The sequence below is a fragment of the Leopardus geoffroyi genome, chromosome C3 (assembly GCF_018350155.1).
Source record: "Leopardus geoffroyi isolate Oge1 chromosome C3, O.geoffroyi_Oge1_pat1.0, whole genome shotgun sequence".
NCBI classification, from domain to species: Eukaryota; Metazoa; Chordata; class Mammalia; order Carnivora; family Felidae; genus Leopardus; species Leopardus geoffroyi.
In genome coordinates this window covers 10125164-10152937 of record NC_059338.1, presented here as the reverse complement: position 1 = coordinate 10152937, position 27774 = coordinate 10125164, and the positions used below count along the sequence as shown (strand labels likewise).

At 40.0% G+C, this 27774-nt stretch overlaps 1 protein-coding gene across 2 annotated transcripts in view; it reads right to left on the bottom strand.

The window, feature by feature from the left end:
• Nucleotides 1-27733, bottom strand: part of AIDA (axin interactor, dorsalization associated) — a 39217-nt gene extending 11484 nt beyond the window's left edge. For both annotated transcript variants that reach the window (XM_045455686.1, XM_045455687.1), the window contains exons 1-6: nt 27624-27733; nt 19350-19419; nt 12668-12721; nt 12215-12269; nt 5603-5666; nt 5269-5375 (exon numbers count right to left, since the gene is read on the bottom strand). In XM_045455686.1, the coding sequence (XP_045311642.1) occupies nt 5269-5375; nt 5603-5666; nt 12215-12269; nt 12668-12721; nt 19350-19419; nt 27624-27733 (460 nt within the window). The remainder of the gene's footprint in view (nt 1-5268; nt 5376-5602; nt 5667-12214; nt 12270-12667; nt 12722-19349; nt 19420-27623) is intronic.
• Between the last annotated feature and the right edge of the window lie 41 nt (nt 27734-27774).

The following is a 27774-nucleotide window of genomic DNA, read 5'->3' as shown; positions in this document are numbered from 1 at the left end:
TTCTCTAATTTCACTTAGAGTAATTTCACCCTCCAGTTCCATCCATGTAGTTGCAAATGGCAAGATTTCATTCTTTTTGATTGCCGAGTAATACTCCATTGTATATATACACCACATCTCCTTTATCCATTCATCTGTCGATGGACATTGGGCTCTGTCCATACTTTGGCTATTGTCGATAGTGCTGCTATAAACATGGGGGTGTATGCGTCCCTTCGAAACAGCACACCTGTATCCCTTGGATAAATACCTAGTGGTGCAATTGCTGGGTTGTAGGGTAATTCTATTTTTAGCTTTTTGAGGAACCTCCATACTGTTTTCCAGAGTGGCTGCACCAGTTTGCATTCCCACCAGCAGTGCAAAAGAGTTCCCCTTTTTCCGCATCCTCACCAACATCTATTGTTGCCTGAGTTGTTAATGTTAGCCATTCTGACAAGTGTGAGGTGGTATCTCACTGTGATGATGAGTGACGTTGAGCATTTTTTCATGTGTCGGTTAGCCAGCTGGATGTCTTTTTTGGAGAAGTGTCTATTCATATCTTTTGCCCATTTCTTCACTGGATTATTTGCTTTTTGGGTGTTGAGTTTGATAGTTCTTTATAGATTTTAGATACTAACCCTTTATCTGATATGTCATTTGCGAATATCTTCTCCCATTCTGTCGGTTGCCTTTTAGTTTTTCTGATTGTTTCCTTGGCTGTGCAAAAGCTTTTATTTTGATGAGGTCCCAATAGCTCATTTTTGCTTTTGTCTCCCTTGCCTCCAGAGACGTGCTGAGTAAGAAGTTGCTGCGGCCAAGATCAAAGAGGTTTTTGCCTGCTTTCTCCTTGAGGCTTTTGATGGCTTCCTGTCTTACGTTGAGGTCTTTCATCCATTTTGAGTTTCTTTTTGTGACTGGTGGAAGACAGCGGTCCAGGTTCATTCTTCTGCATGCCGCTGTCCAGTTTTCCCAGCACCACTTGCTGAAGAGACCATCTTTGTTTTATTGGATATTCTTTCCTGCTTTGTCAAAGATTAGTTGGCCATACGTTTGTGGGTCCATTTCTGGGTCCTCTATTCTGTTCCATCGATCTGAGTGTCTGTTCTTGTGCCAAAAGGTCTTATACTTCTTTTGTTGGATTTATTACTAGGTATTTAACATTCTATGATACTCTAACAAAAGTTATTTCATTTTCTAAGCAATTGTTGCTTGTTTATAGATAGAATCAATTCTTAAGTACAGACTGTTTTTTTTTCTAACCAAGGAACCATGCATGCTAAACTTTCTTATTAATCCTAATTACTCATCTATTGATTCTTTTACATGTACTGTGTATATATTCATCACGTCTACAAATAAAGAAAAGGGATTTTCTGCCCCTAATGTTTATCTTTTATTTCTTTTTCTTCTCCTAGTACACTGGCTAGAACTTCCAGAACAACGTTAATAAAAAGACGTAATAGCTGGCACTCTTACTCCCGGCCTTGTTCTCGATCTGAAAAGGAAAGCTTCAATTTTTACCACTAAGTATGATTTTGGCTCTAAGTGTCCCTACAGAAGTGTTTTGTTCTCAGTCTGCCAGAATTTTTTAAACTCAAGAATAGATTTAGAATTTAATTTAAACATTTTCTGCACCGACTGAGAAGATGGAGATTTTTCCTCAATCCATTAAGGTGTATCACCTTGGTGTACTTTGTTTATTTCACAATATATTCTCAAAAATCACTCATTAGTTCATGGAGATTTTCCTACTTATTATCTATAGTGCTCTATGTATCAGAGTTTACTCCACCGATCTACGTATGGTATTTAGGTTGTTCCTAATATTTTACTATTACAAGTAATAGCACAATAAATAACCTGATGTATATGCCAGCCTTTTTTTTGTTCTTTGTTTTCATTTTATTGGAGGTATAACTTCAGAATAAATTATTAGAAGCAGGATTGTTGGACCTAAGAATAACATGTCTACTTGTGTTGTCATCGATGAATTCCCCTCCAAAGGGGCTGTACCTTTTTGTACTCGCACCAGCCCCACAGCCTCTGCAACAGTTTTAATTTGTATGTCTCTTATTATAAGTTACATATCTTTTCCCATGTTTAAGGGCTCTTTGTACGTATTTGTGTGTCTGTATGTGTGTGTAAACTGTCCATGGCCTTTGCGCAATTTTCTAATATGCTTGTGGCCTTTGTTGTCACAAGGTAAAGGTTTCTTATCTGTTAAGGTTGTTGGGTCCTTATTTGTCTTTTTTACTCTGATTATGGCTTTTCTGACAGTCAAAAGGGGACTGCTTATCCAACTTTAAAGCCAATGGTAGAGTCTCCTTTTACGAAAGCCTATGTTTTTCCCAAGTGAATATTAAAATTGTTTCCACATTAAAGAGGTAAATTTCATTCTTTTAGTTTCAAAAATAAAGGCGTACATATATTTAAGCCTACATAAGAGATAAATCAACACATTCAACATAATAATTTTGAAAGAGCTAAGCCTGTATTTGAGCTTCTCACTTAATAGGAAAATGTTTTTTAAAATCTTGAAAATGGTGCCTTGGGCTATTTTTGAATTCATATTGTTTTGGCTTATGATTTTAGTAGCTTTACTATTCAACATTGTCAATACATGTGCTGGACATAAATAACAGGTTGTCAATTTATAACCTTTACTTAGATGAAATCTACCAAGCCTACCTTTAGAACAATTGAATCTCATTTTCGCTTAAGCCAGTTATTCAAAAGAAATTTATTGTTTGCCTGTGAGGTTTTAAATTTTTGAAAAGAGAAAGTAGTGTCAGGAAAGTTAAGATTCTTAAGCATTTTTTTTTCTTCAAGAAAGGTTGGCTGAAAGTCATTTTTTATTTTAAATGGGAAAAAACTACTCTGAGTCAATATTGTACCACATACGAAACCTCATTCCGCATCAGCCTTACAGTGGTAGTGGTTACATAACTGTGTGCATTTGTCAAAACTCCTAAGGCTGCGCGCTAAAAATGATGAGCTAGATATGTAAATGATACTTCAATAAATCTGACTTTAAAAAGCCACAAAAAACCTACAATTCAAGAAATGATATAAACACAAAAGTGACAAATAAAAAGTCACAATTCCTAGAACCCTCTTGCCACCAAAATGCGGACACTGCCTAGGCATCACTGAAATGTTGGATTCCCTCAAAGTAACAAGGAAAAAAATTTTTTTCCTGCTTTACAATTAAATGTTAAATGCCACCTTCCTATTTCAGTGGTGATTTCAATAAATATAATCTTACAAATTACTTTTTAATAACATTCATATCACAAACTAAATTCAGTTAATTAAACTAAACGTGCTCTTTCTTACTTTTAGGAAAAAGAAATTCAGGGAACAAGAGGTTTGGTAACCTTCCTGTGTCTCTAAAATGAGATATCACAATGCCATACCAGAATACAAAAATTTATTTAGAATGGGTTTAATCTTACGGAGCAAACGGATTTAATTTATGGTGTTAGTTTCTTTTCAACTCAGCAACCCGAACCCCACAAAGACCTTAATCTGTACCATGGTTCGCATCATCTGCTAAGGATCCTGTTTGCCACAGAAGCGTAGCAAGTGAGCAAACAACCAAACGGGACTGAAATTTACAGCACTGGAAGCTACATCAATTACAACATGTGGTTTGAAAAGAGAATAACGGTTATTCAGTCAGTAAAACAGCAAAATAATTTCTCTCACCCCCTTGAAATTTCCTACGTAAATGACAAAAGTAAGAAAAACACCCCATTCCTCATCAAGCAAAGCAGGCTGGAAATAATGCCCTGGGACCAAAGAAACATTCACAAGAACAGCCACCGTTACAGTGCCTGTGATTCCCCCAGTAACCCGGAGCATAGGTACCGCGACCGTCCACTGAAGGGTGGTGAAGGGAGAAGCAACAGTGGTCACCACATGCTCAGCATACGACACACACTGTGCTCAAAGCTTCAGACCTAGTGCCGTGCTTAACCTTCACAGTAACCTTATATCTTAGGCACTACTATTATCCCACTCTACAAATGAAGAAATTCAAGTGCAGACTGGTTCGGGAAACAAGAGCAAAGTCCCTCAAGTAGTCCTTGCCAGAGCCTAGTGGAACTCCAGCCCGCGTATCTGTTGGTTCAAGCCTATGCTGTTCCTACCCCAGAATGCCTCCCCCAGGGAGTTTCGAAAATACCGGAATATTACTATACTTTCATTGCCAAGAGTGTTATCTGCATGACACACAGACTGTATTTAGATCTACCATAAAGCTTCCAGAGTCTATTTTAAAATGCACGATAACCTTATAGCCTATTGCTTTCATTCCGAAGTGGACCAGTTTACCACAAAGGAAAACTACACACTGTGTAAGACCAGAAGAGAGTAAACCAGTGCTTGGGAGAAGCAAGAAACTAATCCAGGGTGCCTGCCTAGGTCACTTACACCAAGGGCAGATCCTCACTGAGATCTTCTGCAAATAAAGAAGGCTTGCCATACATTACTGGCTTTCCTAAATCAGGATGGGAAAAAGGGGATTTGCTCAGCACCCGCTCCCCCGGGATCCAGTTTTCATGACGACTCGTGATTCATTAAAGAAGTGCTTATGATAGTGTACAGAAAACAGTTAACACAGCAGGCCTGAGACTCATTCTCAGAAAGGCCTCCTGGCAAGGGCACCCCTTGGCTAGAATCCGGGATCTTGGATGTGGGGCACGTTCCCACCATTCCCCAGTAAGAGTGGCTACTATCCGTAAACTGTGCCAACGATATGGCGTACGCCGAATATGCGCCTTCCTTCTGGGAGTCTAGAATTCCGGCCGGAGCTAAGCAGAGGGTGTCTTTGTGATCAACCCCCATTACAGCTGAGGGCACGGAATCTCTAACTGCTTCCCTCAGAGACAAGATTTCACATGGAGCACGAGGTACGTGACTCACTGGGAGAGGACTCTCAGAGGCCTGCACCTGGTTTCCTCCAGACTTCACCTTTTCCCTTTGCTGACTCTGTTCTGCTCTTTGCTCATTGCAGTAAATCGTAGCTGTGAAGACACTATATGTTAAGTCCCGTGAGTCCTCCTAGCGGATCCCTGGACCTCAGGGTGGTCAGGTTATAGGTAGTGAGAAACTTCCAGACTATACTCACAAAATGGCTACAGTCAACAACATGGCGGTGAAAATTCATTTTTAAGATTGGCATGAGCTCTGGGAAGGTTCTACTTCCCAGTACCAAGTACCCAAATAAGTTCTCAACACCCTCACACTGGATTCAGTTATGTCCAGTTTGAAATAAGGGATACTCACCGGGCACTCGAGCAGGAAAGGAGTCTGGGGACCCTGCTCCAGCACCGCCCTCTTCTTCTTCATCTTCAAATTCCAGATTCTCTTCTTCACCAGGTGCTAAAATTCTTCTACATGTAGAACAGCAGATAAAATAGTGAGCTACCTAAATAAATATACTAGAGAGGAATCACAGCCACTCATTTCACAGTTAAGACATTGATGCAAAAATGCTGACAAATATATTGCTGTATTGATATTAAAGATGGTAATGTTGATATAAAAATTTAGAAATATCTGAAAAATAAGTATAAGACAATAAAATGAAAAGACAAATAGTGGTGCTTATTTATTTTACCTTAAGGGGACAGGCTGAACGTCAAATGGAAATTCTTTATTATAGGTAAGAATATTCTTTAGGACTAGAATAAAAACAGAGAGGAGGATACATAAATTCTTCCATGGATCAAAACAAAAAGTTTTACTGGAAATGACGGGCTTTTAATCAATTTTACTATGCATGTTAATACTTAAAAATAATTCCCAATTGTAGAATCATTCAGAACCACAATATACTTGTCCGTTGAAGGTCTCAGCAAAATGAAAATATGTAATACACGGCAGGTACCAGTACTTTGTCAGATCTCCAAGGAGAGTTAAGTTCCAGAGTCTCAGAGCCCTCATGGAAAATAAACTCCAAAACAGTTCTTTGTACAAGGTCCCAGTGAGATATGGGGCAGCCGAGAAAGAGAAGACCTCCCTCCCTGCAGTTCTTCAGTTAAAAGACCGGTATTAAAGATAACCAATTAGAGGTACACGAGCTCATTCTGTTCTTTGCCCTGATTAGATTTCCCCTCAACTCCATAAAAAAACTGGCAAAACTGGATAAAACTGGTTATAATTTCCACACGTCATTTACAATAGTTTATTGCAGACATATATGTACTTACATACACAGACACATACACAAAGGAGGATTTATCCTCAAGAAGTCTCTCGGTAACATGGCGCCCACCACCTCTGTATTCTAATGTGGTCGATGATTACATTCTGGCAGGTAAACGTAAAGAGATTCTATGATTCTGCCTGCATTTGGGAAGGCACTAGAACTACGGGTACCTTACAGAAGCACCGTTAAGTGTGTAATTCAGTGCTTCGTAGCTGGTGCTATGGGTTTTCAGTAACTACCTGCAATTGTATGAAGGTGAAGTCATGGTGATAACTGAGCAATCCAAAACGTTCCTATGATTTCGTACTCAAGTTATTCGGCCTTGTTCTGGAGTGCTGTAGTCTGCGGATACAATAGCCATGGCATAAATATCGTCATCCCAAAGTAGGAGACCCCAGGGCACAGACTGTGATCATCTGACTTACTCCAACAGCAGTCGGGGTGCTTACCGGACTTCTCTGTGCACTCCTACCGAGTCCTTCAGTGAGAGAGAGGCCTGCGGCTTGTGTCTACCTTCGCATTCATTCTTATTCCCTCTCTCCCTCTAGCTCTTACCCTCATCTTTCCTCTCTTTTTCTTCTCAACAAACGTGCACCAAGTGCCCACAATGTTCCGGTCACTGTTTTAGGTGCTAAAGGAATAGCAGTGATCAAGACAGAGGGTTCTTGCTCTCATCTATGGATCTGAGACTCTAGTCGGGAGAAGCAGACAGTAAATAAACCGACAAATTAACAAGACAGTGTTAGACTGTGATTAGCGTTAGAAAGGACAGGACGAGTGTGTAAGCGGAGTACAGGGTGGACTTTAGCTAAGGTGGACAGGGCAGGCCTCTCAAAACTAACTTGTTGGAAGGCATGTGAGCCATAACCTGGAAAGAGGAACTGTCCATAAGTAGCCCCGGGGCAAGGGCTTTCTAGGTATTAAGAAACAGGCTAGAGGGGCGTCTGGCTGGCTCAGTGGGTGCAGCGTGCAACTGTTGATATCGGGATTGTGAGTTCGATCCCCACGAGGGGTAGAGAGATTACTTAAAAATAAAATCTTAAAAAAAAAAACCCAACATGCTAGAGCAATCACAAAGGCTCTGAGGCAGGCCCTCGCTCGGCTTGTTCAAGGAAGAAAACAGGCTACATAACTGGAGTTTGGTAGGCCAGAGGGAAGAGGCACAAGATCCGAATCAGATCTTAGCCCTGTAATTATGTCAACTGTCACTGTGTCATTCACGGAACTACTCTGAATCTCAGTTTCCCCAATTCTAAAATGGGAACACTACTTCTGTCACAGACTGTTGAGAGAATTAGTACATATGAAATTGTATGGGAAATTTTAAGTCCCATAGAAGTATAAGCCCACATTATTATACAGCTATAATTATTCTATATATACAGAATATATAATTTTATATATATATATATATAATAATTATATTATTCTCTCCACGGTATTTAATATTTCGGGTCTCACTGAAAAGCATGATTTTTAAAATTATAAAAACATCCTTTCTAAACTTGTGTATGATTGCTCATTGTGAACAAACTATTAATTTAACTCCAGTATCACAGTATTGTGCTAAATACTAAGAATAGGGAAGTGGGTGACAAAAAAAGACCATGTATCATTCATATCAGAAATGAAAGCACTGAGGGGTGCCTGGGTGGCTCAGTTGGTTAAGTGTCTGACTCTTGATTTCGGCTCAGGTCATGATCTCATGGTTGTGGGACTGAGCCGTGCATCAGGTTCCATGGTTGGGTATGGAGCCTACTTAAGATTCTCTCTCTCCCTCTCCTCTTCCCCTGCTCGCACGCACGTGCACTCGCTCTCTCCAAAAAAATAAATAAATAAATAAATAAAAGAAAGGAAATGAAAGCACTGAAATGATATTTTAATTATACAAAGGGGAAAAAGAATCCTTACCACATATGTAAAAAAATCAATAAAGAAGTCAAAAATGGTATCAGTTATTAAGAGTATTTCGTGTTTATACTATAATACAAGCACTGAACAGTATTTCTTCTCTTAGGTATACCACTGCTTTGAAAACGAAATGTTCAATTAGATATTTAATTTGTATGAGTAATTTCAGAAGAAAAATAACCAATCTTTTCTCATTTTCTATAATTGTAGGATAGGTTTCTATTTTCACCAACTATGGAATAACAGATTCTGATGTCTTTAGACTTTACGCAGGATTTTTCTTCCACCAACACCAGTGCTGATATTTTAGGATATTTGGAGAAGAGAAGCAGTTTGTAACTTCCTGGAAGGTGTTCTTGTGAGCACAGAGTCCATCATGGCTGGCAGCTGACGGTGCACCCGTGCTGGTAAGCATCCGGCACCCCTAGCCCACTGTCACACAGCCTGGCCTGCCACCCTCCACAAGGTCACACTCTGAAGATGACACACAGTTATCAAAACGTGTTCTGCTTGTGCCTAATTCGCTTCATTTTTCTGAGGGACACAATGAACAAGCGCTGCCTTCCCATCCGAAAAGTTATGTTTGAGATTACAGGATAAGACTCCCTGAAGACATTCGACCCTATTCCACTTAAAAATGAGCCAAGTCCGTATGATATGCAGAGCACTACAGTGGACTCTGTGGGGGAAAATACAAAGGTTATTCACAATCTCCTTGAGGGGAGAAATGAATTAAGCAAGAATCATACAGGGTGGACTGCGATAACAGATATAAAAAACGCTCCTATGAAAGACAGAAGGTAGGGATGCCTGGGTGGCTCAGCTGGTGAAGTGTCTGACTCTCCGTTTCAGCTCAGGTCACGATCTCATGGTTTTGTGGGTTCAAGCCCCACGTCGGGCTCTGTGCTGACAGCGCGGAGCCTATGTGGGATACTCTTTGTCTCTGCCCCTTCCCCGCTCACACTGTGTCTCTCTCAAAATAGATATATAAACTTATTAAAAAAAAAAAATAAAAGGACAGGAGGTAGAGCTTAATTAGGGAGAAAAATCTTTCAGAGAAAGGTGGGATTAATCTGGGGCCTCGAAGGATCAATCAATGGAAGGACTTTACAGGTGACGGAGGCAGGGGGATAGGTTTCAGTAAGAAGTAGTATATTACCAAGGACTAACAAAAGAAAATGAAACAAATAGTACTTTCAAGATCTTAGTTGTAGTACGAATTTCAGACTAGACTATTAGATCTCTTTTAAAACTTTAAAGCAAAAATACATTAGCAGAATAAACTGAGTTCTATGTATTAATTTTTCTTTCCTTCTGGCCTTAGAAGATGCAGAAGCTAGCCTGACTCAATCTGAAATATACTCAAATACCAATTTGTAGAAAATGTTTCATTCTGATCAAGTAACTAACTCATAACCAGTGCCTCGCTTTGACAAATGCAAAATTACAGAGCATATCCCGAGATATAACATATACATTTACATTCCTTGAAGACACAACAGCAAATTAAAATCACCCAAAAAGATAATTAAGTACCAAGAAGGTCCAAATGCACTATATAAATTCAAAGTATAGCAAAATAAATCCCAATAGTACTATCTTTGCTTCCCATCCCCACCCCTAATCTTAAAAAAATAAAAACAAGCAAACAGACACAAAAGCAACAAACAGAGGATTAATGCAGGGTTTAGTCCAATCTTCTACTAACACATGGGTCGCCTGAACTGGAAAACCATAATATTTAGGGTTGATGTCAATACCGCACCATTACAGATATTAACAACTCAATATGGTGGAAGGGACACAGGCTCTGGGGTCACTTAGAAACCTGGTCAAAACCCAGTTCTGACATGTACAAACTGTGAAGTCATGGGCAAGTGTTAGCAAAACACAGCTGAGTGGAGTTGAGTGTTTGGTCCATAGCTGATACTCTAAAAAACGGTAACTATTAATACCAACAAAAGATCCTATAAGGCAATAGGAGAAATTTGTAAGATTCTAAAATTTTATTTGGAAACAAATCGAAAAACAAACAAAAACTAATGAAAAACAGTGACTAAATAGAAAGTCAAAATCCTAATAATTTTTGTCATGAAAAAAACTGAACATTATAATCTTCTTTAGAACCATTACATAACACAGACATCATAACTGCAGTTGTAATTTTTTATATGTTTATTTCGAGAGAGAGAGAGAGAGAGAACACACACAGAGGAGGGACAGAGAGGGAAAGACTGGGAGACAGAGAATCTGAAGCAGGCTCCACACAGTCAGCAGAGAGGTCGATGCAGGGCTAAAACCCATGAACCATGAGATCATGACCTGAGCTCAAGTCGGACACTCAGCCGACTGAGCCACCCAGGCACCCCCCCCATTGTCATCTTTTTAAAAAGCTATCAATGTGCTTTTCTTAAAATAATCTAATATATAGGGGCGCCTGGGTGGCGCAGTCGGTTAAGCGTCCGACTTCAGCCAGGTCACGATCTCGCGGTCCGTGAGTTCGAGCCCCGCGTCGGGCTCTGGGCTGATGGCTCAGAACCTGGAGCCTGTTTCCGATTCTGTGTCTCCCTCTCTCTCTGCCCCTCCCCCGTTCATGCTCTGTCTCTCTCTGTCCCCAAAAAAATAAACGTTGAAAAAAAAAAATTTTTTTTTTAAAAAAATCTAATATATAACCATATGTGGTATGATTGCATTTATGCAAAATGTCCAGAACACGCAAATTCACAAAAACAGAAAGTAGATTAATGGTTGCCTAGGATCAGGAATTGAGGAGCGGGGAAGCAGATGTGTGCTAACGGGGATGGGGTTTCTTTCTGGGGCGATGGAAATGTTCTAAGGTGGACCGTGGTGATTCTCAATCATTGTGTCTTTGCCTGCATTACAGACATTTGCTCTAAGTGAACATCCATTTGAACCAATAAGAAAACCTTATTTGGCACATCCCAACCACCAAAACATTTGAAGCAACTGTTTACTTCAAAAAAGCTTTCAAGAAGGGAAAGGAAAATGGGAACAAGGAAATACTTCGTAAAGCACAGCAAACAGCTGGACTGATTTCAGTGTAGTCTTCAAAGACAGGTAGTATAAATGGGCCTCAATGGCTGTAACTTTTTCCTCTTCAGGAAACTCTACTGTCAATGCTTACCAAAGTAGGTATAGTCTTATTGAAGTGGTTAAAACAAAACAAAGGCTAAAACATATGGATGAGGTACAACCTCGAATCAAATAATTTTTCATATTCTATAATGGTGAACAGAATAATAATTCCTATAATATTTAGGGGTAGTCCTCAATATAACCCCGAGTTAGATACAATCATTTTATAGATGTGAAAACTGAAGAGAGGTTAAGTAACTTGCCCTAGACATCAATATATTCTATACATACAACAGTCATATATCCAACAAACCAATATAATTATTTTAATACCATTTGGCCATATGCTTTAGGTTCTTTTAAAAATGTTTTTTAAAAAGGACTTTGTAGTAACTAAGTGGGATGTATCAATGAGTAAATCTTTAAAAAATTAGTTCTCTCCTTTTCTTTCTCTACTATAAAATCCATTTGAATTGAGGCAGTTAACATTTAAGGTAAAATGTTTAACAACTACGATCCTACTAATAACTTATTTTAAATTTAAGCATTTCTATAACATTTTAGGACGTATAAAAGCACAAAAAAGTCACACATGACTAGATACTAACAGAAATGAATAAGTATCTATGCCAAATAATCCTTATTTTTTATTTTTATTTTTGGGAGGGAGGGAGGGAGAGAAAGAGAGAGAGAGAGAGAGAGACAGAGAGACAGGGGGGGGAGAGAGAGAGGGGGGGAGAGAGAGAGAGAGAGAGGGGGGGAGAGAGAGAGAGAGAGAGAGAGGGGGGGAGAGAGAGAGAGAGAGAGAGAGAGAGAGAATATCTTAAGCAGACTTCACACCGAATGTGCAGCTCCATCCCACGACCCTGGGATCACAACCTGGGCCAAAATCAAGAGTCAGATGCTCAACTGACTGAGCCACCCAGATGCCCTTATGCTAAATAATCTTTGTATCTCTAAGAGGTTAAATATCTTTCTAAAGGAGTACCACCAAAAAAATAAAGTAAAACTTACTTGGTTCTAGCTTCTTCAGGTCCTCCAGTTTAAATTCTTCTTGAGACTGTGTGGACTGAATTTAAAACACACATATTACATCTTTTTATTACAAAAGTTTCACTACACCCTATGTTTTTTAAGTGGCAAGAACTAAATATTCAAAAAGTAGCCAAAATAAATGAATCCATTTCTTGCTTTCAAAGTAGAAAATGAAAAGCCCCAAACGGGTTTTTTATTGGGTTTTATATTTTGGAACATTCAGGGTAAAAATTGCAAAAAGTGGAAGTTATATCTTTTCTCTGTAACTTATTAAATATGAACTAAATCTTTGAATAGGACTTTAACCCATGAATTCCTATTGCTATAAATCTCTTCTGACACAATACCGCTTTTAGCATTAACCCCTATGTTTATTAGAACAGTTCAGAATAATTTTCTCTTACGTTAGGAAGAAAAAAAAACGCTGTTTACCTGTAAAGCTGCACTTCGTAATTCCAAGCATGTTGCGATTTTGCCTATGGTTTTCTGTAGGAGAAAGAAAAAGCTATAAATACCAAATACACTGTAACTGTTAGTTGTCAAAATCATGGAGTTAATGTTTGTTCGTAAACGATCTATAATTTTTTTAAAGTTAAATTCTATTTCTTTTTGGTGTCTTGCAGATTTTAGAGAAGAGAAACAAGAGGCAAAGGGCTAGGACGAGAGAGAGAAGGGGAATATATATTCTCTCCACACCTAATTGTACTCTGACCAATTTAAAATCCAATTGGCTTTGTTGAAAGCTTTAAGATTTATTTAAAGGGCAATGAAAAGAATTCCAACTTCTTCCCTCCCCAGCTTTTCCTTCCTTCTTCTCTATTAAGCCTGAAAGTCCTGAAAAGATTTAAAACTAGAAATACCTGAAAAATAGCAAAATGGGATCATTTAATTTTGACTTAAGTCCAATCTTGACTTGTCTAATTAAATATATAGATAATACCAAGCAAAATCAATAGTTGTGATATGTGGTGGCTAATTTTGCATTCAGGTCTGTTTTAGATGAGCTATAAGACAGACGTAAATGATAGGCTACAGTCCTTGCTTTTCAAAAGCTCAAATTCTATTATGTGAGAGGAGATACTACAAAATCACTGTAATATTAAGAAAAAACACTTAACTCTTATACGCACAGCAAAGTAAGCCATTACGTATGTTCTGAAGAAACAGTGCAAGAATCTGTGTTAGAAATCAAACCCTAGTGACTTGGGAAGGTTTTGAAAACTGAAGAGTTGAGAAAACTGTCACAATTCAGTTGTCCAAAGTCTCAAACTGAAAGCAGAGGGATATAGGTTTGAAAATGTGTGTGTCCTAGGGTGGTCATTCAGAAGGACCTTCAATTGCACGGAAGCTTTTGAACAGAAGAATGACCATCAGATTTGCCCTTTTAAGAAGACTGTTGTGAGAACAGTCCCCATAGGCTAGGGTAGAAAAGGGAAAAGACCAAAGGTAAGAGCAGTCGGGTTACCTCAGCTGTCCAGGCAAACGGTAATCAGAACAAGAACGTGAATGACGAGGGTAGAAATGACAATGAGGAAACCCACAGAAGAAACACCTACAAGAGTAGACGGCTGAAGTACACCCATCAACATTTTTAAGTCCTTGCAAAAAAAGGCATTTCTTCTGTTTTTATTAGAAATAAACCCAGACCATGAAAGTTAAGTATTTACATACAACATGTGCACTGCCTTCAGAACGAAACACTGCTTGGAAAAAAATGATGTATCTTCTACATGTACTGATCACCTGCAAAAGTTTAGCAAATTGGCTTTTGTGGTTTTCTCTTTGGCCACTTTCTTTACAAGATAAATGAGGAGCAAAAAGGTGTAATGAGTATTGTGCTGGCCCCTGGCACTTAGGCGAGTGGGCACTACGCAATTATCTTACCAACGATAAACAGCTGGTACACAGACTCGACCTGCTACTGAATGAGACAGGACCCTTGGCCAAGGAACAAAACGCTACTTAACTGTCTCCATGATCTTTAAAACTTCCTTTTAATCCCACTATCTCAGTTTAGAAAATACCCAATTTTCTTCTGAAATTTTACATTCAAAGTAAATATAGTAACTGCAAAAGGACTCGAGGTAACTCATAGATTTATCCGTTCTCTCAAACAGCTATTGCATATGAAACAGCAAGAGTCTTTTCTACATAAAATATAACATCCCAAATAAGGGTTCAAATATACCATTCAACTCTGACAAAACTAGCAGGTGATTTAAAATGTGTGTGGGTGTGTGTAGTTGGATAGTAATGGCTAACGGCCATTAAATACTCAGGCTCTCCTAAGTGAGGTACAAGCATTAATTCATGTGATCTTACTCTAACCCAGAGTTAAGATTGTGTTAACTTCTGTAGACGTGAAGACTGAAGAGAGGTTCAGTAACTTGCCCTAGACATCGAAGTATTCTACACGTACAACAGTAATATATCCAACAAAGCAATATACTTATTTTAATACCATTTGGCCATATGCTTTAGGTTCTTTAAAAAATGCTTTTTAAAAAGGGTTTTGTTGTGAGATGTATCAATGAGGAAGTCTTTAAAAATAGTGGCTAACTCCCCTTCTTTCTCTACTATAAAATCCATTTGAATCGAGGCGGTTAACATTTAAGGTAAAATGCTCTTTAACAACTACAATCCCACTAATAACCGATTTTAAATTTAAGCATTTCTTCAAGTTAAGCAGAACCGGCCGCTCTGTACACAGAACCTACTGAACTGTGGCAAAATACCAATGAGCATTATTCATAACTACTTTAAGGGACCACACCCAACATCAGTATTAAAAAGGGAGCGAAACACTATCATTTTCAGCTGCAGCAATGACTGTTAAAACATGTAGCATTTACTGATGTCAAAATCAAGTTCTCGCTACTGTAACTGTTCCACCTTTCTTAGAAACAAACCGTTAGGAAGAATGATTAAGTGGCACAAGGTCGCTTGTGTCCAAGCAGAAGTACTATCAACTCAAGTACGTTAAGACTAAGCCCTGAAGGTAAATGAAGACTAATTTTAGAAAGATTTAAATTATTAGCATCTCATTCAAATGAACTGCTCATGCCTAATAGGGTATAGCCATGGAAAATGTTCTCATTTTCAAAATATTGGCTATTTTATTTTGTCATTGGTAGGGAAATTAATAACTCTAAAAGAGCAGTTAAGGAAAAGACGGACTAAAAACAAAGGGCTACATTTTAATTTTGCTAAAACATAATTTATATAAGGAAAAAAAGTTTACAAAATACACATAAAGTAACAGAGTCTCACTCCAGACGTACTTTTTTTTATTTAAACAGCCGTCATCTACTCTCTGGCTGCGGGGGGCGGCGGGGGGAGTAGGGGAAAGCAGGAAAGTCAGTGGAAAGGGGGAACCTATAAAACAAGCGTATAGTGCTGGAATTCTCATTACTACCAAATTTGATTCAAAACAGGGAAAAACTTTCTAAGCATCATGAGACAGGATGTTCTATTCTGTCCAGAAACTTACATGAGAAAACCTACTACACCAAAGTAGGGAATTTAATGGAATGAAAGCTCTTGGCAGCTATTTTTTGGCTACTAAACTCAGTTGTTATAATGACAAAACTATTGAGAATTGAAATGAAAGCTAAGTCAACTAATCACGAGGGAGGATCAAATGAGAATCATAAACCTTATTTTCTACCAGAAATCTATGAGAATATAATAGCAAATCCATAGGAAGATATTTTTTAGATCACCAATGAATAAAGTTTAGAGAGATCAGTAGTTCTGCTTTAGAGTTTAGATTTAAAATAAATATTGTGGGGGCGCCTGCCTGGGTGGCTCAGTCAGTTAAACGTCTGACATAGGCTCAGGTCATGATCTCACGGTTCGTGAGTTTGAGCCCCGCATCAGGCTCTGTGCTGACAGCACGGAGCCTGCTTCGGATTCCGTGTCCCCTTCTCTCTATGCCCCTCCTGCACTCGTTCTCTCTCTCTCTCTCTCTCTCAAAATGAATAAACTTAAAAGAAATAAATATCGTGAAGATATTTTTCTCAAAAATTAGGATTTCTCTCTGATCTTAAATACTTGTATACGAATAAATATCAATAACCTAAGATCCAACAAAGCATTTATTCATCAAATATTTTTCAAAGCTTATTGTGAGACAGTAAAAAGCTTCATAAAGAAATGTTGCTTTTTAAAAAAATCTTTCAGGGGCGCCTGGGTGGCGCAGTCGGTTAGGCGTCCGACTTCAGCCAGGTCACGATCTCGCGGTCCGTGAGTTCGAGCCCCGCGTCGGGCTCTGGGCTGATGGCTCAGAGCCTGGAGCCTGTTTCCGATTCTGTGTCTCCCTCTCTCTCTGCCCCTCCCCCGTTCATGCTCTGTCTCTCTCTGTCCCAAAAATAAATAAACGTTTTAAAAAAAAAAAAAAAAAAAAAAAAAATCTTTCAAAGTCCCACAAACTACTGAATGGTTAAGTATAATTCTAAGATTTGATTCTAAGCATAAAAGATACAATTCCAAACAGAAAATACAAAGAACAATTTTGCTCAGAGTAACTGAGGTATATATTCTGCATTTTTCTCTTTTGAGGCAAACACAATTGAGTTTCTTCTCCTTTGGCTTAAGTGCCAGGTCTGGCATTCAATTATTTTTGCAGACCTAACGGTTGGTTTCGAAATCTCCCATATTGTGTTCTTCGGAACACTAGACCCAATTAAGTGTTCTATAAAGGGAGGAGGGGGCCTTCGAAAAGCAAACACATTTAAGAAACACTCCACTACCCAAAGCCTTTAAAAATTCAACATACACATTAGCATATGAAAAGCCTTGACAAGTCACAAACTCTCTGTTCAAATAACATCTATTAATTTTTTAGAGCCAGTGTTCCCCAGATCACGTCTGGAAAATCTTGGTTTCCTAATCATTAACTTGGAGCTTCTAACTTTTTTCTTTTGTGACATTCAAAAATAAGACGACGTATATGTCACTATGAGTTTTTTTGGTTGGCTGTGAGTGTTTCGCCTGTATTTTTAAAGAAAATTAAATTTGTAAATGCATACGACTTGCCTTATGTTCCTAATGTAGTACAGAGTGACTTGGGGGGTCCTTCTCCAAGCCCAAGGAACAGGCAGGCAGGAACAAGCTCTCTCTGGAGTCACAACTGGCAGCCACAAATGCCTCCTAGGCAGGTATTATAAATAACAAATACCTCAGAAAACAGGCCTCCAGAAAAGGAGGAGGTACAGAAAACTTCAAAGGCAGAAGGCATTAGAAGATTTAGGGATATCTTTTAAGATCATTTAGGGTTATCTAATCCCTCATTTCATACTTAAGGAAGTTAAGGCCCAGGGACAGGGCTGGGATTCAAGACCAAAGCCTTCCAACTCAAGGCCTCAGGCTTTTCCTCAAGGTCATGCTGCCTCCCAGGCCTCATGGAGCAGAAGATCTGTGGGTCTGTGTAAACTGAAAAAAGACAGCATTGGTGGCTACTAAGGAACAGCTATGAATTAAAGAATAAAGAGCATAATCACACATCAGCTTCAGCCTTAAAGAAAATTAAGAAAAAGTTTATTGTTTTTCATTAGTCTAATTATTGTTGTGTAACAAAGCTCACTTCTTGATGGCATTTGAAAAAATTTTTGCTTTTAGGTCAACTCACTTTACATTTGCGGTCCTAAATCTGAGCAACAGATGTTGGAGATAAAGCATGTAAGTAACTCAAGGCAAACAGGTGATTACAGTGTAGGAATCATTCAACTTCCAAAAATTTCCCTCAGCTTTTATTTGTTTCCCTATTCATAACACGCTTGGTCAGCTGTTAATTCACACACTCAGACATTGGAGATTGTGTTTCAAAGTTAAGGTGTTTTGCCTCTCAATTTTGTCATGCCAGCCAATCACTTCCTAATCATTCCCAGAGTTCACAAATCTTACAGAGGTGGTAAAGCCTATGAATCGTGTTTGTTCCTTTCCTCAAGCAAACCCATCGTTTCCTCCCTGGTAATTATTCTGCTGGGCTCAAATCTTAAATTTCCTACATCTACTGTGTACATTAACAACCGTAAAGGAATAAAGAAAAAACACATCTGTATATTGTAGTATTGTGTTTTCTTTTTTAGATAAATAGAAAGAGTACATCAGATAATGTAGCTCCTAAATATTTTAAAAATGCAAATATACAAACTTGTGCAAGAAACATAGCTAACCCTCATCTTTTGGGTTTTTTCCCATCCAAACTCCTACAAACAAGAGTCAAAAGAATACAGGCAAAAGAACAAAGATAAATTTGTTCAGGCTTACTTAAAACACGTGAAAAAACCACTCCCACCCCTTGTACTAAAAAAAAAAAAAAAAAAAAAAAAAAAGATTAATAAAAACAAATTAAGTCACTATAGTTTTTACAACATCTTAAGATAGGAGGGAAAATCTGACGCAGTAATTTTTTTCATTATCTACAAGATTAAAATTTGACTTTAACACTAGACACTCTGAGCCAGGAAAAAATGGGAATTGTTTCTTCCCTTTCTTCTCACTCTTTAAAGCAAAGTTTCTTAAAGTATCCTGTTTTGTTTTGTTTTGTTTTTTTTAATCTCTAACAATCCAGGAAATCAACTTGACACATTAAAATTTTAATTCAAGGAGAAAGAGCACCATTGAAACATTTTGTAACCATATGCAGTTACTTGGCTCGTGTATTTTTATGCCAAATTCTTGACTTGAACTAATTTTTTTCAGTGGTGGCTTCTGGGGGAGGCTTGTTTTTTGGGTATGTTTGTTTTGAGAGGAGGGAAGAGGGAGTTAAGAAAATTCAGAGTTCATTAAGTACTGAAGTTGGATGTAATTACTCACAATCAAAACTGAGTCTCTGGAATCTACCTACCCCTCTGCAACCGGAGTGTAGCGGGTCTCCACCAAAGCTAAAGTCTAAATGGCTAAGTGGAGAAATTCATCAAGTGAGAAAGTCACAGAGTAGTAAATCAAGCGTTATCTCTCAGTGATCCCTTCATGTTCCCCAAAGCATAATCAGTGTCATTCGTTGTACTTGAGTGTAACAGTTTCTCTTGTTTGTTTTTGCTTAATGGATGTGAAAGACAGAATCCTTCCCATTTGGAATCTGATACATGTAGAGTTTATTTTACAGTACCTTTTGTTCTTCTGTGAATTCGGAATTATTGTGTTGAGCTTGGGCCTCTTTTTGTAGATGTCTTGCTAATCTGTAAGAAGAAAAATAAATATTCTTTAGAATTGAAGGAAAGCAAACAATCTCAAGTGTAACAAGGTGAAATAATTTAAATCTTTTAAAAAACAGACAATGGGGGGGCATCTGGGTGGTTCAGTCGGTTAAGCGTCCAACTTCAGCTAAGGTCATGATCTTGTGGTTCATGAGTTTGAGCCCTGTGTTGGACTCTATGCTGACAGCTCAGAGCGTGGAGCCTGCTTCAGATTCTGTGTCTTCCTCTCTCTCTGCCCCTCCCCAACTCACACTATGTGTGTGTGTGTGTGTGTGTGTGTGTGTGTGTGTCCCCATCTGTCTCAAATAAACATTAAAAGTAAATTTAAAAAAATAAAAAATAAAAAGAGACAATGGGGGCGCTTGGGTAGCTCAGTCAGTTAAGCATCTGACTTCTGCTCAGGTCCTGACCTCGTGGTTTGTGAGTTCAAGCCTGCTCTCTGCTCTCAGCACAGGGCCAGCTTCAGATCCTCTATCCGCCCCCCTGTCTCTCTGCATCTTCCCCGCCCTTGCACTGTCTCTCTCAAAATAAATATACTTACAAATATTTTTTAAAAAACAATGAAGTAGTGCTGAGATTAGTCAAACAGCCATGACAAAATGATAGCAGCCTATTAAATACTTTTCAAAACATTTTTCACGAAAAAGAAAATCCTCCACCAATCAGACATGAAAATCACTGTTTGCCCAATTATTGTTCTTAAAAATAGCAGCTGAGCCAAGGATGGATCTGTGTTACTAAGTCCAAATTCACCAGTAAGGATCCCAAGCTCTTTCTGAGACCACAAAAGCTAAATGACTGATTCTTACAGCCATACAATAAAAAGACAAATAGCTCAATTTAAAAATGGGAAAAGGATTTGGACATTTTCCCAAAAAAGATATAAAACTGGTCAATAAGCCAATAAATATCGTATCATTAGTCATTAGGGAAATACAAATCAAAAGCACAATACGATACCACCTCACACCCACTAGGATGGGTATAATTTCTAAAAAGAGAAAAAAAAAATAACGCTGTTGGCAAGGACATGGAAATTTTGGAACCTTCATGCAGTGCTGGTAGGAATGTAAAATGATGCAGTCACTGTGGAAAACAGTTTGGCAGTCCCTCAAAAGTTAAACATAGAGTTACCATACATAACCCAGCAATTTCAAAATTCTAGGTACAGTCCAAGAACTGAAAACATGCTCCCACAAAAAGACCTGTACATGAATGTTCGCAGCAACAACATTATGCACGACAGCCCAAACTGGAAATACCCAAGGTGTCCATCAACTGCAGAATGGATAAACAAAATGTGGTGCATCCTTTCAATGAAATAGGATTTGATCACAAAGAGGAATGAAGACTGCTGCTACAAGCTACAGCATGAACCTCAAAAACATCATGTGAAATGAAAGATGCCAGATACAAAAAAATCACCTGATCATTTACACAAAATGTCCAGAATGGATAAATCCATAGAGACAGAAAGCAGATTTGTGGTTGACAGGGGCTGGGTAAGGAGGGAATTGGGAGTGACTGACATCAGATATGGGGTTTGAAATATTCTGAAATGAGATTGTGGTGATGGTTGCAGAACACTGTGAATATACTAGAACCACCAAACTGTACAACTTTACAGTGGGAATTTTTTTTTTTTAATTTTAAAAATGTTTTATTTATCTTTGAGACAGAGACACAGCATGAGCAGGGGAGGGGCAGAGAGAGAGGGAGACACAGAATCCGAAGCAGGCTCCAGGCTATGAGCTGTCAGCAGGGCTCAAACTCATGGACTGAGATCATGACCTGAGCCGAAGTCGGACGCTTAACTGACTGAGCCACCCAGGTGCCCCATTTCTTAATTTTTTTTAATGCTTATTTATTTTGAGAGACAGACAGAGCGTGAGTGGGGGAGGGGCAGAGAGAGAGGGAGACACAGAATCTGAAGCAGGCTCCGGGCTCTGAGATGTCAGCACAGAGCCCAACGCAGGGCTCGAACTCACAAACCGCGAGATCATGACCTGAGCCAAAGTTGAACGCTGAACCAACTGAGCTACCCAGGTGCCCCTACAATGGGAAATTTTATGTTATGTGATATTTATCTCAATTTTTAAAAATCTGTGGGGGGGAAATGACCATCGAAAGGATTCTTTGGTGAAACATTCTGTCACCAGCAAAAGAAATTAAAACCATAATTCTCAAGCATACTATACTGTTCTGGGTGAGGGGTGGAAGCAGGAATGCAAAGGGTAGCAAGTGTTTGATTTCCTACCAAACCAACTGCAAAAGACAGTTCAATGAATTTCAAAAAAAAGTCTTAGATGAGAGTTTTATTCTATGCAATCACACATGTCCTTAAAGACCAGGTGTAAAGTCCATTATATTTGATGGCCTCTCTCCAATCGACGAAAGGTATGCATCTTCCTTATTATAATGTATGACACTCCTACATAAAATTATTGACATTTGCCAAGAATCACTCCACTATTTTACTTAATCAAACTGTTTCCATCCATTTATTTATTTTACCTCAAAGGTGGAAACCCATAATATTTTCCTATGATGTCATTCACAGACCCACTCTTTGCGGATTCTATACAAGAGACGGTACAAGTAGGAATAGACATTGCCATTATCCTTGTCCTTGTTCTGCACTTAGTTTCTAAGTCTTGCTGGACTACCCCTTACATGAAGTTCTCTTTTAGGACTCATAGTCTACATTTAACAATGTCAATTACCTCAGGGAAGTTCTAGTGTGGCAGTTTCTTTATTTGAACAGTGCTCACATAATACGCTAATAGTGACTTAACCTAAGCATGGTCGTTATCAGAAAGAAAGGGGGTAGCTCTCAACTCCTGCTCAAATGTTAATAGTCAGTGGACAAGGATGTTAAATTCAAACAGAACCTTGCTTTTAAAAATTAGGCAACAGACTGGGAGGAAATATTTGCAAATCACACGTCTGATAAAGAACCTATATCCAGGGGCGCCTGGGTGGCTCAGTCGGTTGAGCGGCTGACTTCGGCTCAGGTCATGATCTCACGGTCCGTGAGTTCAAGCCCCGCGTCGGGCTCTGTGCTGACAGCTCGGAGCCTGGAGCCTGTTTCAGATTCTGTGTCTCCCTCTCTCTGACCCTCCCCCGTTCATGCTCTGTCTCTCTCTGTCTCAAAAATAAATAAACGTTAAAAAAAATTAAAAAAAAAAAAAAAAAGAACCTATATCCAGAATACACAAAGAACAGTCATAAACTCAATAGGTAGGGATGCCTGGGTGGCTCAGTCAGTTGACTTTTGATTTTGGCTCAGGTCCCTCTCTCATGGTTCACAAAAGGCAAACTAACCACAGTGAAGTATGCTATCCGTCTACTAGAATGGCTATCATAGAAAAGACAGGCAATAACAAATGCCATCAATGTGGGGAAACAGTAACTCTGATACACCGCGGGTAGAAATGTAAAGCTGTACAGTCAGTCTGGACAATACAGCAGCTTCCTTCACAAAGTATAGGTAAACTTCTATTACCCAGAAATTCCACTCTTTGGAATGAAAATGTATGAGCACATGAAGAGTTACCTGTAAACGTTCACAACGGCGTTACTGATAATAGCCAAAAAGTAGAAACAACTCAAATGTCCTTTAACTAGTGAACGGATACACAATGGTGGTATCCATACGATGTGATGCTATTTGGCAGTGAAAGGAACAAAGTGCTGACACGTGCCGCAACGGGATGAACCTCAAAGAGGCTCTGCTGAGCGAAAGAAGCCACATACCAAACATCACACTTTGTATGATTCCGTTTCCATGAAGTGTCCAGAAAAGACAAATCTTTACTATAGATTACAGGTTGCCTGAGGCTGGAACGAGAACATGGAGCGACTGTCAATGGACACAAAGGATCTTTGTTGGGTGATGGAAATGCTATGAAATTTAATTGTAGTGATGGTTGTACAACGTGGTATAAAACTGCTAAGAATTCACTGGACTGTATGTGTACAATGGATGGATTTCATGGTATAAATATTATACTCTTTTTAAAAACTTTTTAGGGGCGCCTGGGTGGCGCAGTCGGTTAAGCGTCCGCCTTCAGCCAGGTCACGATCTCGCGGTCCGTGAGTTTGAGCCCCGCGTCGGGCTCTGGGCTGATGGCTCAGAGCCTGGAGCCTGTTTCTGATTCTGTGTGTCTCCCTCTCTCTCTGCCCCTCCCCCGTTCATGCTCTGTCTCTCTCTGTCCCAAAAATAAACGCTGAAAAAAAAAAAAAAAAAAAATTAAAAAAAAAAAAACAACTTTTTAAAGACCTGGATAAAAATTTAACTTTCTGAATCCATAAATGATTGCACTATTTGAAGACAAAGTGAGATGTGATCTTGCCCACTGAGGGAAAATCCGCATGCTTTAGATATCAGATAAGCAGCTAAGACAGTTGATGTTCTATTAGGAAAGGTGAGAAACCTCTCAAATATTCTTCTCTCCGGTATAATCTCATCCTACAAGGATGACTGTAGGGGGAAAAAAAAAAAACCACTGTTCTCAGAGGGAGCTTAAATATAAACACATAAGCAACTGAAAGAAATCCCACAACGATCTATGACAAATTAGTGCTTCTCAACTATCTGTAGTGAAGAACTGGTTTCTTTCCCCATTTTGCTCAAAGTTAACACTTTAACAAAATATAATTAAAAACTACCATGAAGATGTCAAATTGCTAGTTTCTAAATCCTTTTTTAAGAGACAGAGGGGGGGCGGGCGGGGAGTGCAGAGAGAGAGTGAATCCCAATCAGGCTCCACACTGTCAGCATGAAGCCGGATGTGGGGCTCAAACTCACAGACCGTGAGATCACGACCTGAGCCAAAACCAAGAGTCGGACGCTTAACCAACTGAGCCACCCAAGCATCCCTCAAGTTTCCAAATCTTCCATTTCAATTCCTTGATCTCCTTGCCATAGACCAGCACCGCCATCTGCGGACCCACTTTGAGTAGCAGTGATGTAAGGCATAGTTAAGATGATTAACACCAGGTATTATTCAGTCTTCAAACTCATTCATTTAACAAGTATTTATTGAGCAACACATGCTAGATTAATACCTCAGCACTGATCCTGCGAAATATCTGATTCTGAGCAACAGAGTCCATATCATTCCATCATAAGTGAGGGGGTCACTGTATCCCCAGCTGGCTGGCCTGCTTCATGAATTACTCTTAAGTGGCCATGTATATTTTGGCTAGCAATTCTAGTTTTGACACAATTCGTGTAAATCTTCCAACAATACTTTAATATCAACTCGGTGCTCCCACAGCATACTTCTGAACCCATTCATTAAAAGAATACAATATAGAATATCCAAATAAACAGTGATTTAATAATAACCTCCCATCACTAGGAGACTAAGTGTAAAGCAGAAAACAAGACAACTCCTCTAACCCTGCCCTCCCAGAGTTTACACTCAAGAAGGGAGAGAGATAATAAACAATCAATACGTAAAATACACTGTATTTTGGATGGTGATACACACTATGGAAAAAAGTAAACAGGGTGCGTGTTGTGGGGGGGGCGGCGGTCAGGATGTGGGAGGCTGAGGTGGAGGGTGTGGGGGTAGGTAACAGGCTTTGCAGTTAGAAACAGGGTAGCCAGACAGGTCCTCATTGAGAAGATAATATCTGAACAAAGACCTGAAGGAGGTGACCATGCAACCCAAGCAGATAATGAAAGAAGAATGTTCCAGAAAAAGTACAAACAGCCCTAAGGCAGAAGCATGCTCCTGGAAACAGCAAGCAGTATGTAGCAGCACATACTCTTTTCATACTTCTGTAACAGCAAGACCCAATCACTCTAAAATGCTCCATTAGACTCTCAGTGCTTTGAGGGTGGGAATCAAATCGTATTCATTTTTGTATCTCCAGCTCTCACTTGTTGAGTGATGAAATTGTTTAAGCTACTGTATTCTTACATTGTGATGGTACAGACATGTTTATTCCCTCCCTAAATATCCCTCCTCCCATAAATTTCACTGTGTTCCATGACTATAAAGTCCTTGCTGCCTACCGGATTAGAAATGCCAGTTATCCTAGACTCTTCCTTCTTCACTCTCAATATGCTGTCCGTTCTTTTTTACATGATTTAGTGACCCCCAAATGGTCTCCTTCTCTGCAACCTTTCCTCCCAAACAGATAACTGAAATAAAAAAGACAATTTGCCTTCACTTTTGAGTATCCTAATTTTCAATCCAACCTCATTTTACTTGTAGCCTGAATGTTTACAAAATTTAAGGCAATCATTACTCCTCCGATTTGACGCTAGCAGTTTCTATCACTTGAGAACTCCTCTGAATCATTACGTTCAAAGGTTAATATTGAGGTCCAACAATAGATTTCTATGTGGCTATTACTCTCATGGAGAGGTTTCTAGAAATTCCAGCTTAACAGCTTGCATACTCAATTTTCCTTTGTGATTTCAATTGGACATGGTATTCTTCACTTCCCATTGTGAAGTCTGCTGCTGAGTCCCAGCACCGCATAAGCGAAGGCAGCTTTACATTTCAGGGCATGTGATTTCCGCTAACACGCAGAATGAGCACGCACAGGTGCTCGCTAACTGGCCACGGTAAGGTAAAGCTATGAGCTCTGGGAACCCAGTTCACTTACACAAGGCATCTTAAAGTGTCTTAAGCACCACGTAATAGAGCACCCAGGATTTAGTAAAACAACACCACCACCACACCAAAAAACCCCAAAAACCAAAACAACCCGGCTTTCAGTGGTATAGTTTTATGACCCCCCGTTAATCTGTTTAACCTGAGAGCTTCAGTTTCCTGGTTTTGTAAAACGAGAGTAATGTTCTCACTAAGTAGTTGCAAGAGCAAGTGAAGTCAAGTGAAGATGCAAAACAAGCGCCAGCGTTGGGGGCACAGGGCTAAACGGCCCAGAGCAGGTTGTTTTCAGGGCTTTTGGAAACTACAAGTCTGTAGCACGGCGTGGAAAACATCTGCACATTTAAATTATCTTAACGGTCAGGTAAAAACAAGTTAACTATTGTAGAGAAAGGAAAAAGAATTTAACGCTTCCCAGTCTCAATTGTATATCCTTTCCAGAAGACACGTGGGGGCGGGGATTTTACTCACACAAGGTTTCGTCCTCGGTTATACCTCAAACAATAACTTGCTTTTGACCAAAGAGTTAATTTAATGGCAACGGCTTGCAAACAATACCATTTTGGCAAGCAGTTCTTATTTTCAGTAAAAGGTGCAAGAAATAAGCAAGATTTTATGTACACGTAAATCTTGTCTTTTAGTTTAAAAAAACATCCCCGAAGTTTTTTTTTTTTTGGGGGGGGGGGCAAAAAGAGAAAGAAATCGGACTTCGGGTCAAAGATCAAAGAGACTGGTACTCACAAAGTACCCAGCGGCTATACATTAGACACAGGACAAGGAGGAGGGACCCGAAGAGGGAGCGGTGGCTCCCGTGCGGGGTCCATTAATTCAGTTTGCTCTCTTCTGTTCACATCCTGCGCGGACTCCACCCAAAGCGACCGAGCGAGGGGGTGGGTGGGACTCACATAGCCCAGCAAATAACAGCTCCAGAAACCGAAACGGAATCGAGGTGAATTGTGAAAACACGGCTCACCAGCAAGAGGGGTGGAGAAGGGGTGCTTAAGGGGACCCTTCGCTGGTGAGGCACCCCTGTCCTCGCTGCTTCCTGGGGGCACCCCCTCCCCTCAATCGCCACCAGTTCCCTCCTCTTGTCCTACACATGGGAGGAGGAAGGCACCGCACAGAGCAAGGCCACTCATCCCTGGAACGTGGGCGGAGAACACACAAGTCTCCCTGAGCGATTCTAAAAGAGAAATTGAGGGGCAGCAACCTGAGAGAGGCGGGGGAAAGGAGGAAAGGAAACCGACTGCGGGGCGGGGGACGGGCACTAAAAGACGTAGCCTGCTAGGGCGGGCGCCCCAGGAAAGAGGGGCTACCTGTTGAATGGAACCGGCCCCGCGGCGGCGGAGGGGGAGAGGGGCGAAGAAGCCCAGCGAGCGGACCGCCGGCTCCGGGGCAGCCCGCCGGGGCCAGTGCGATCCCAGCCCCAGTGCCTGCGGGGCCCCACCCTGGGAAGCCTTGGCCGCAGATACAGAGATGAGAGACACCGACAGAAGAAAGGGGGAGGCGGCCGACTGGAGCCGGGCTGGCCCGCTCCTGCGGTTAGTCACTCACATCTGATACTCGTCTATCGCCTCCACCAGCTGGCCCCAAGAGTCGAAGTCGGCGCCTCTCCTAAAACTGGCGCCCCAGCGCTGCAGCAGACTCCGGGTCACCTCCGACATGGCCGGTGCCCACCCCGTCCCCTCCCGCCCCTACCCCAGCG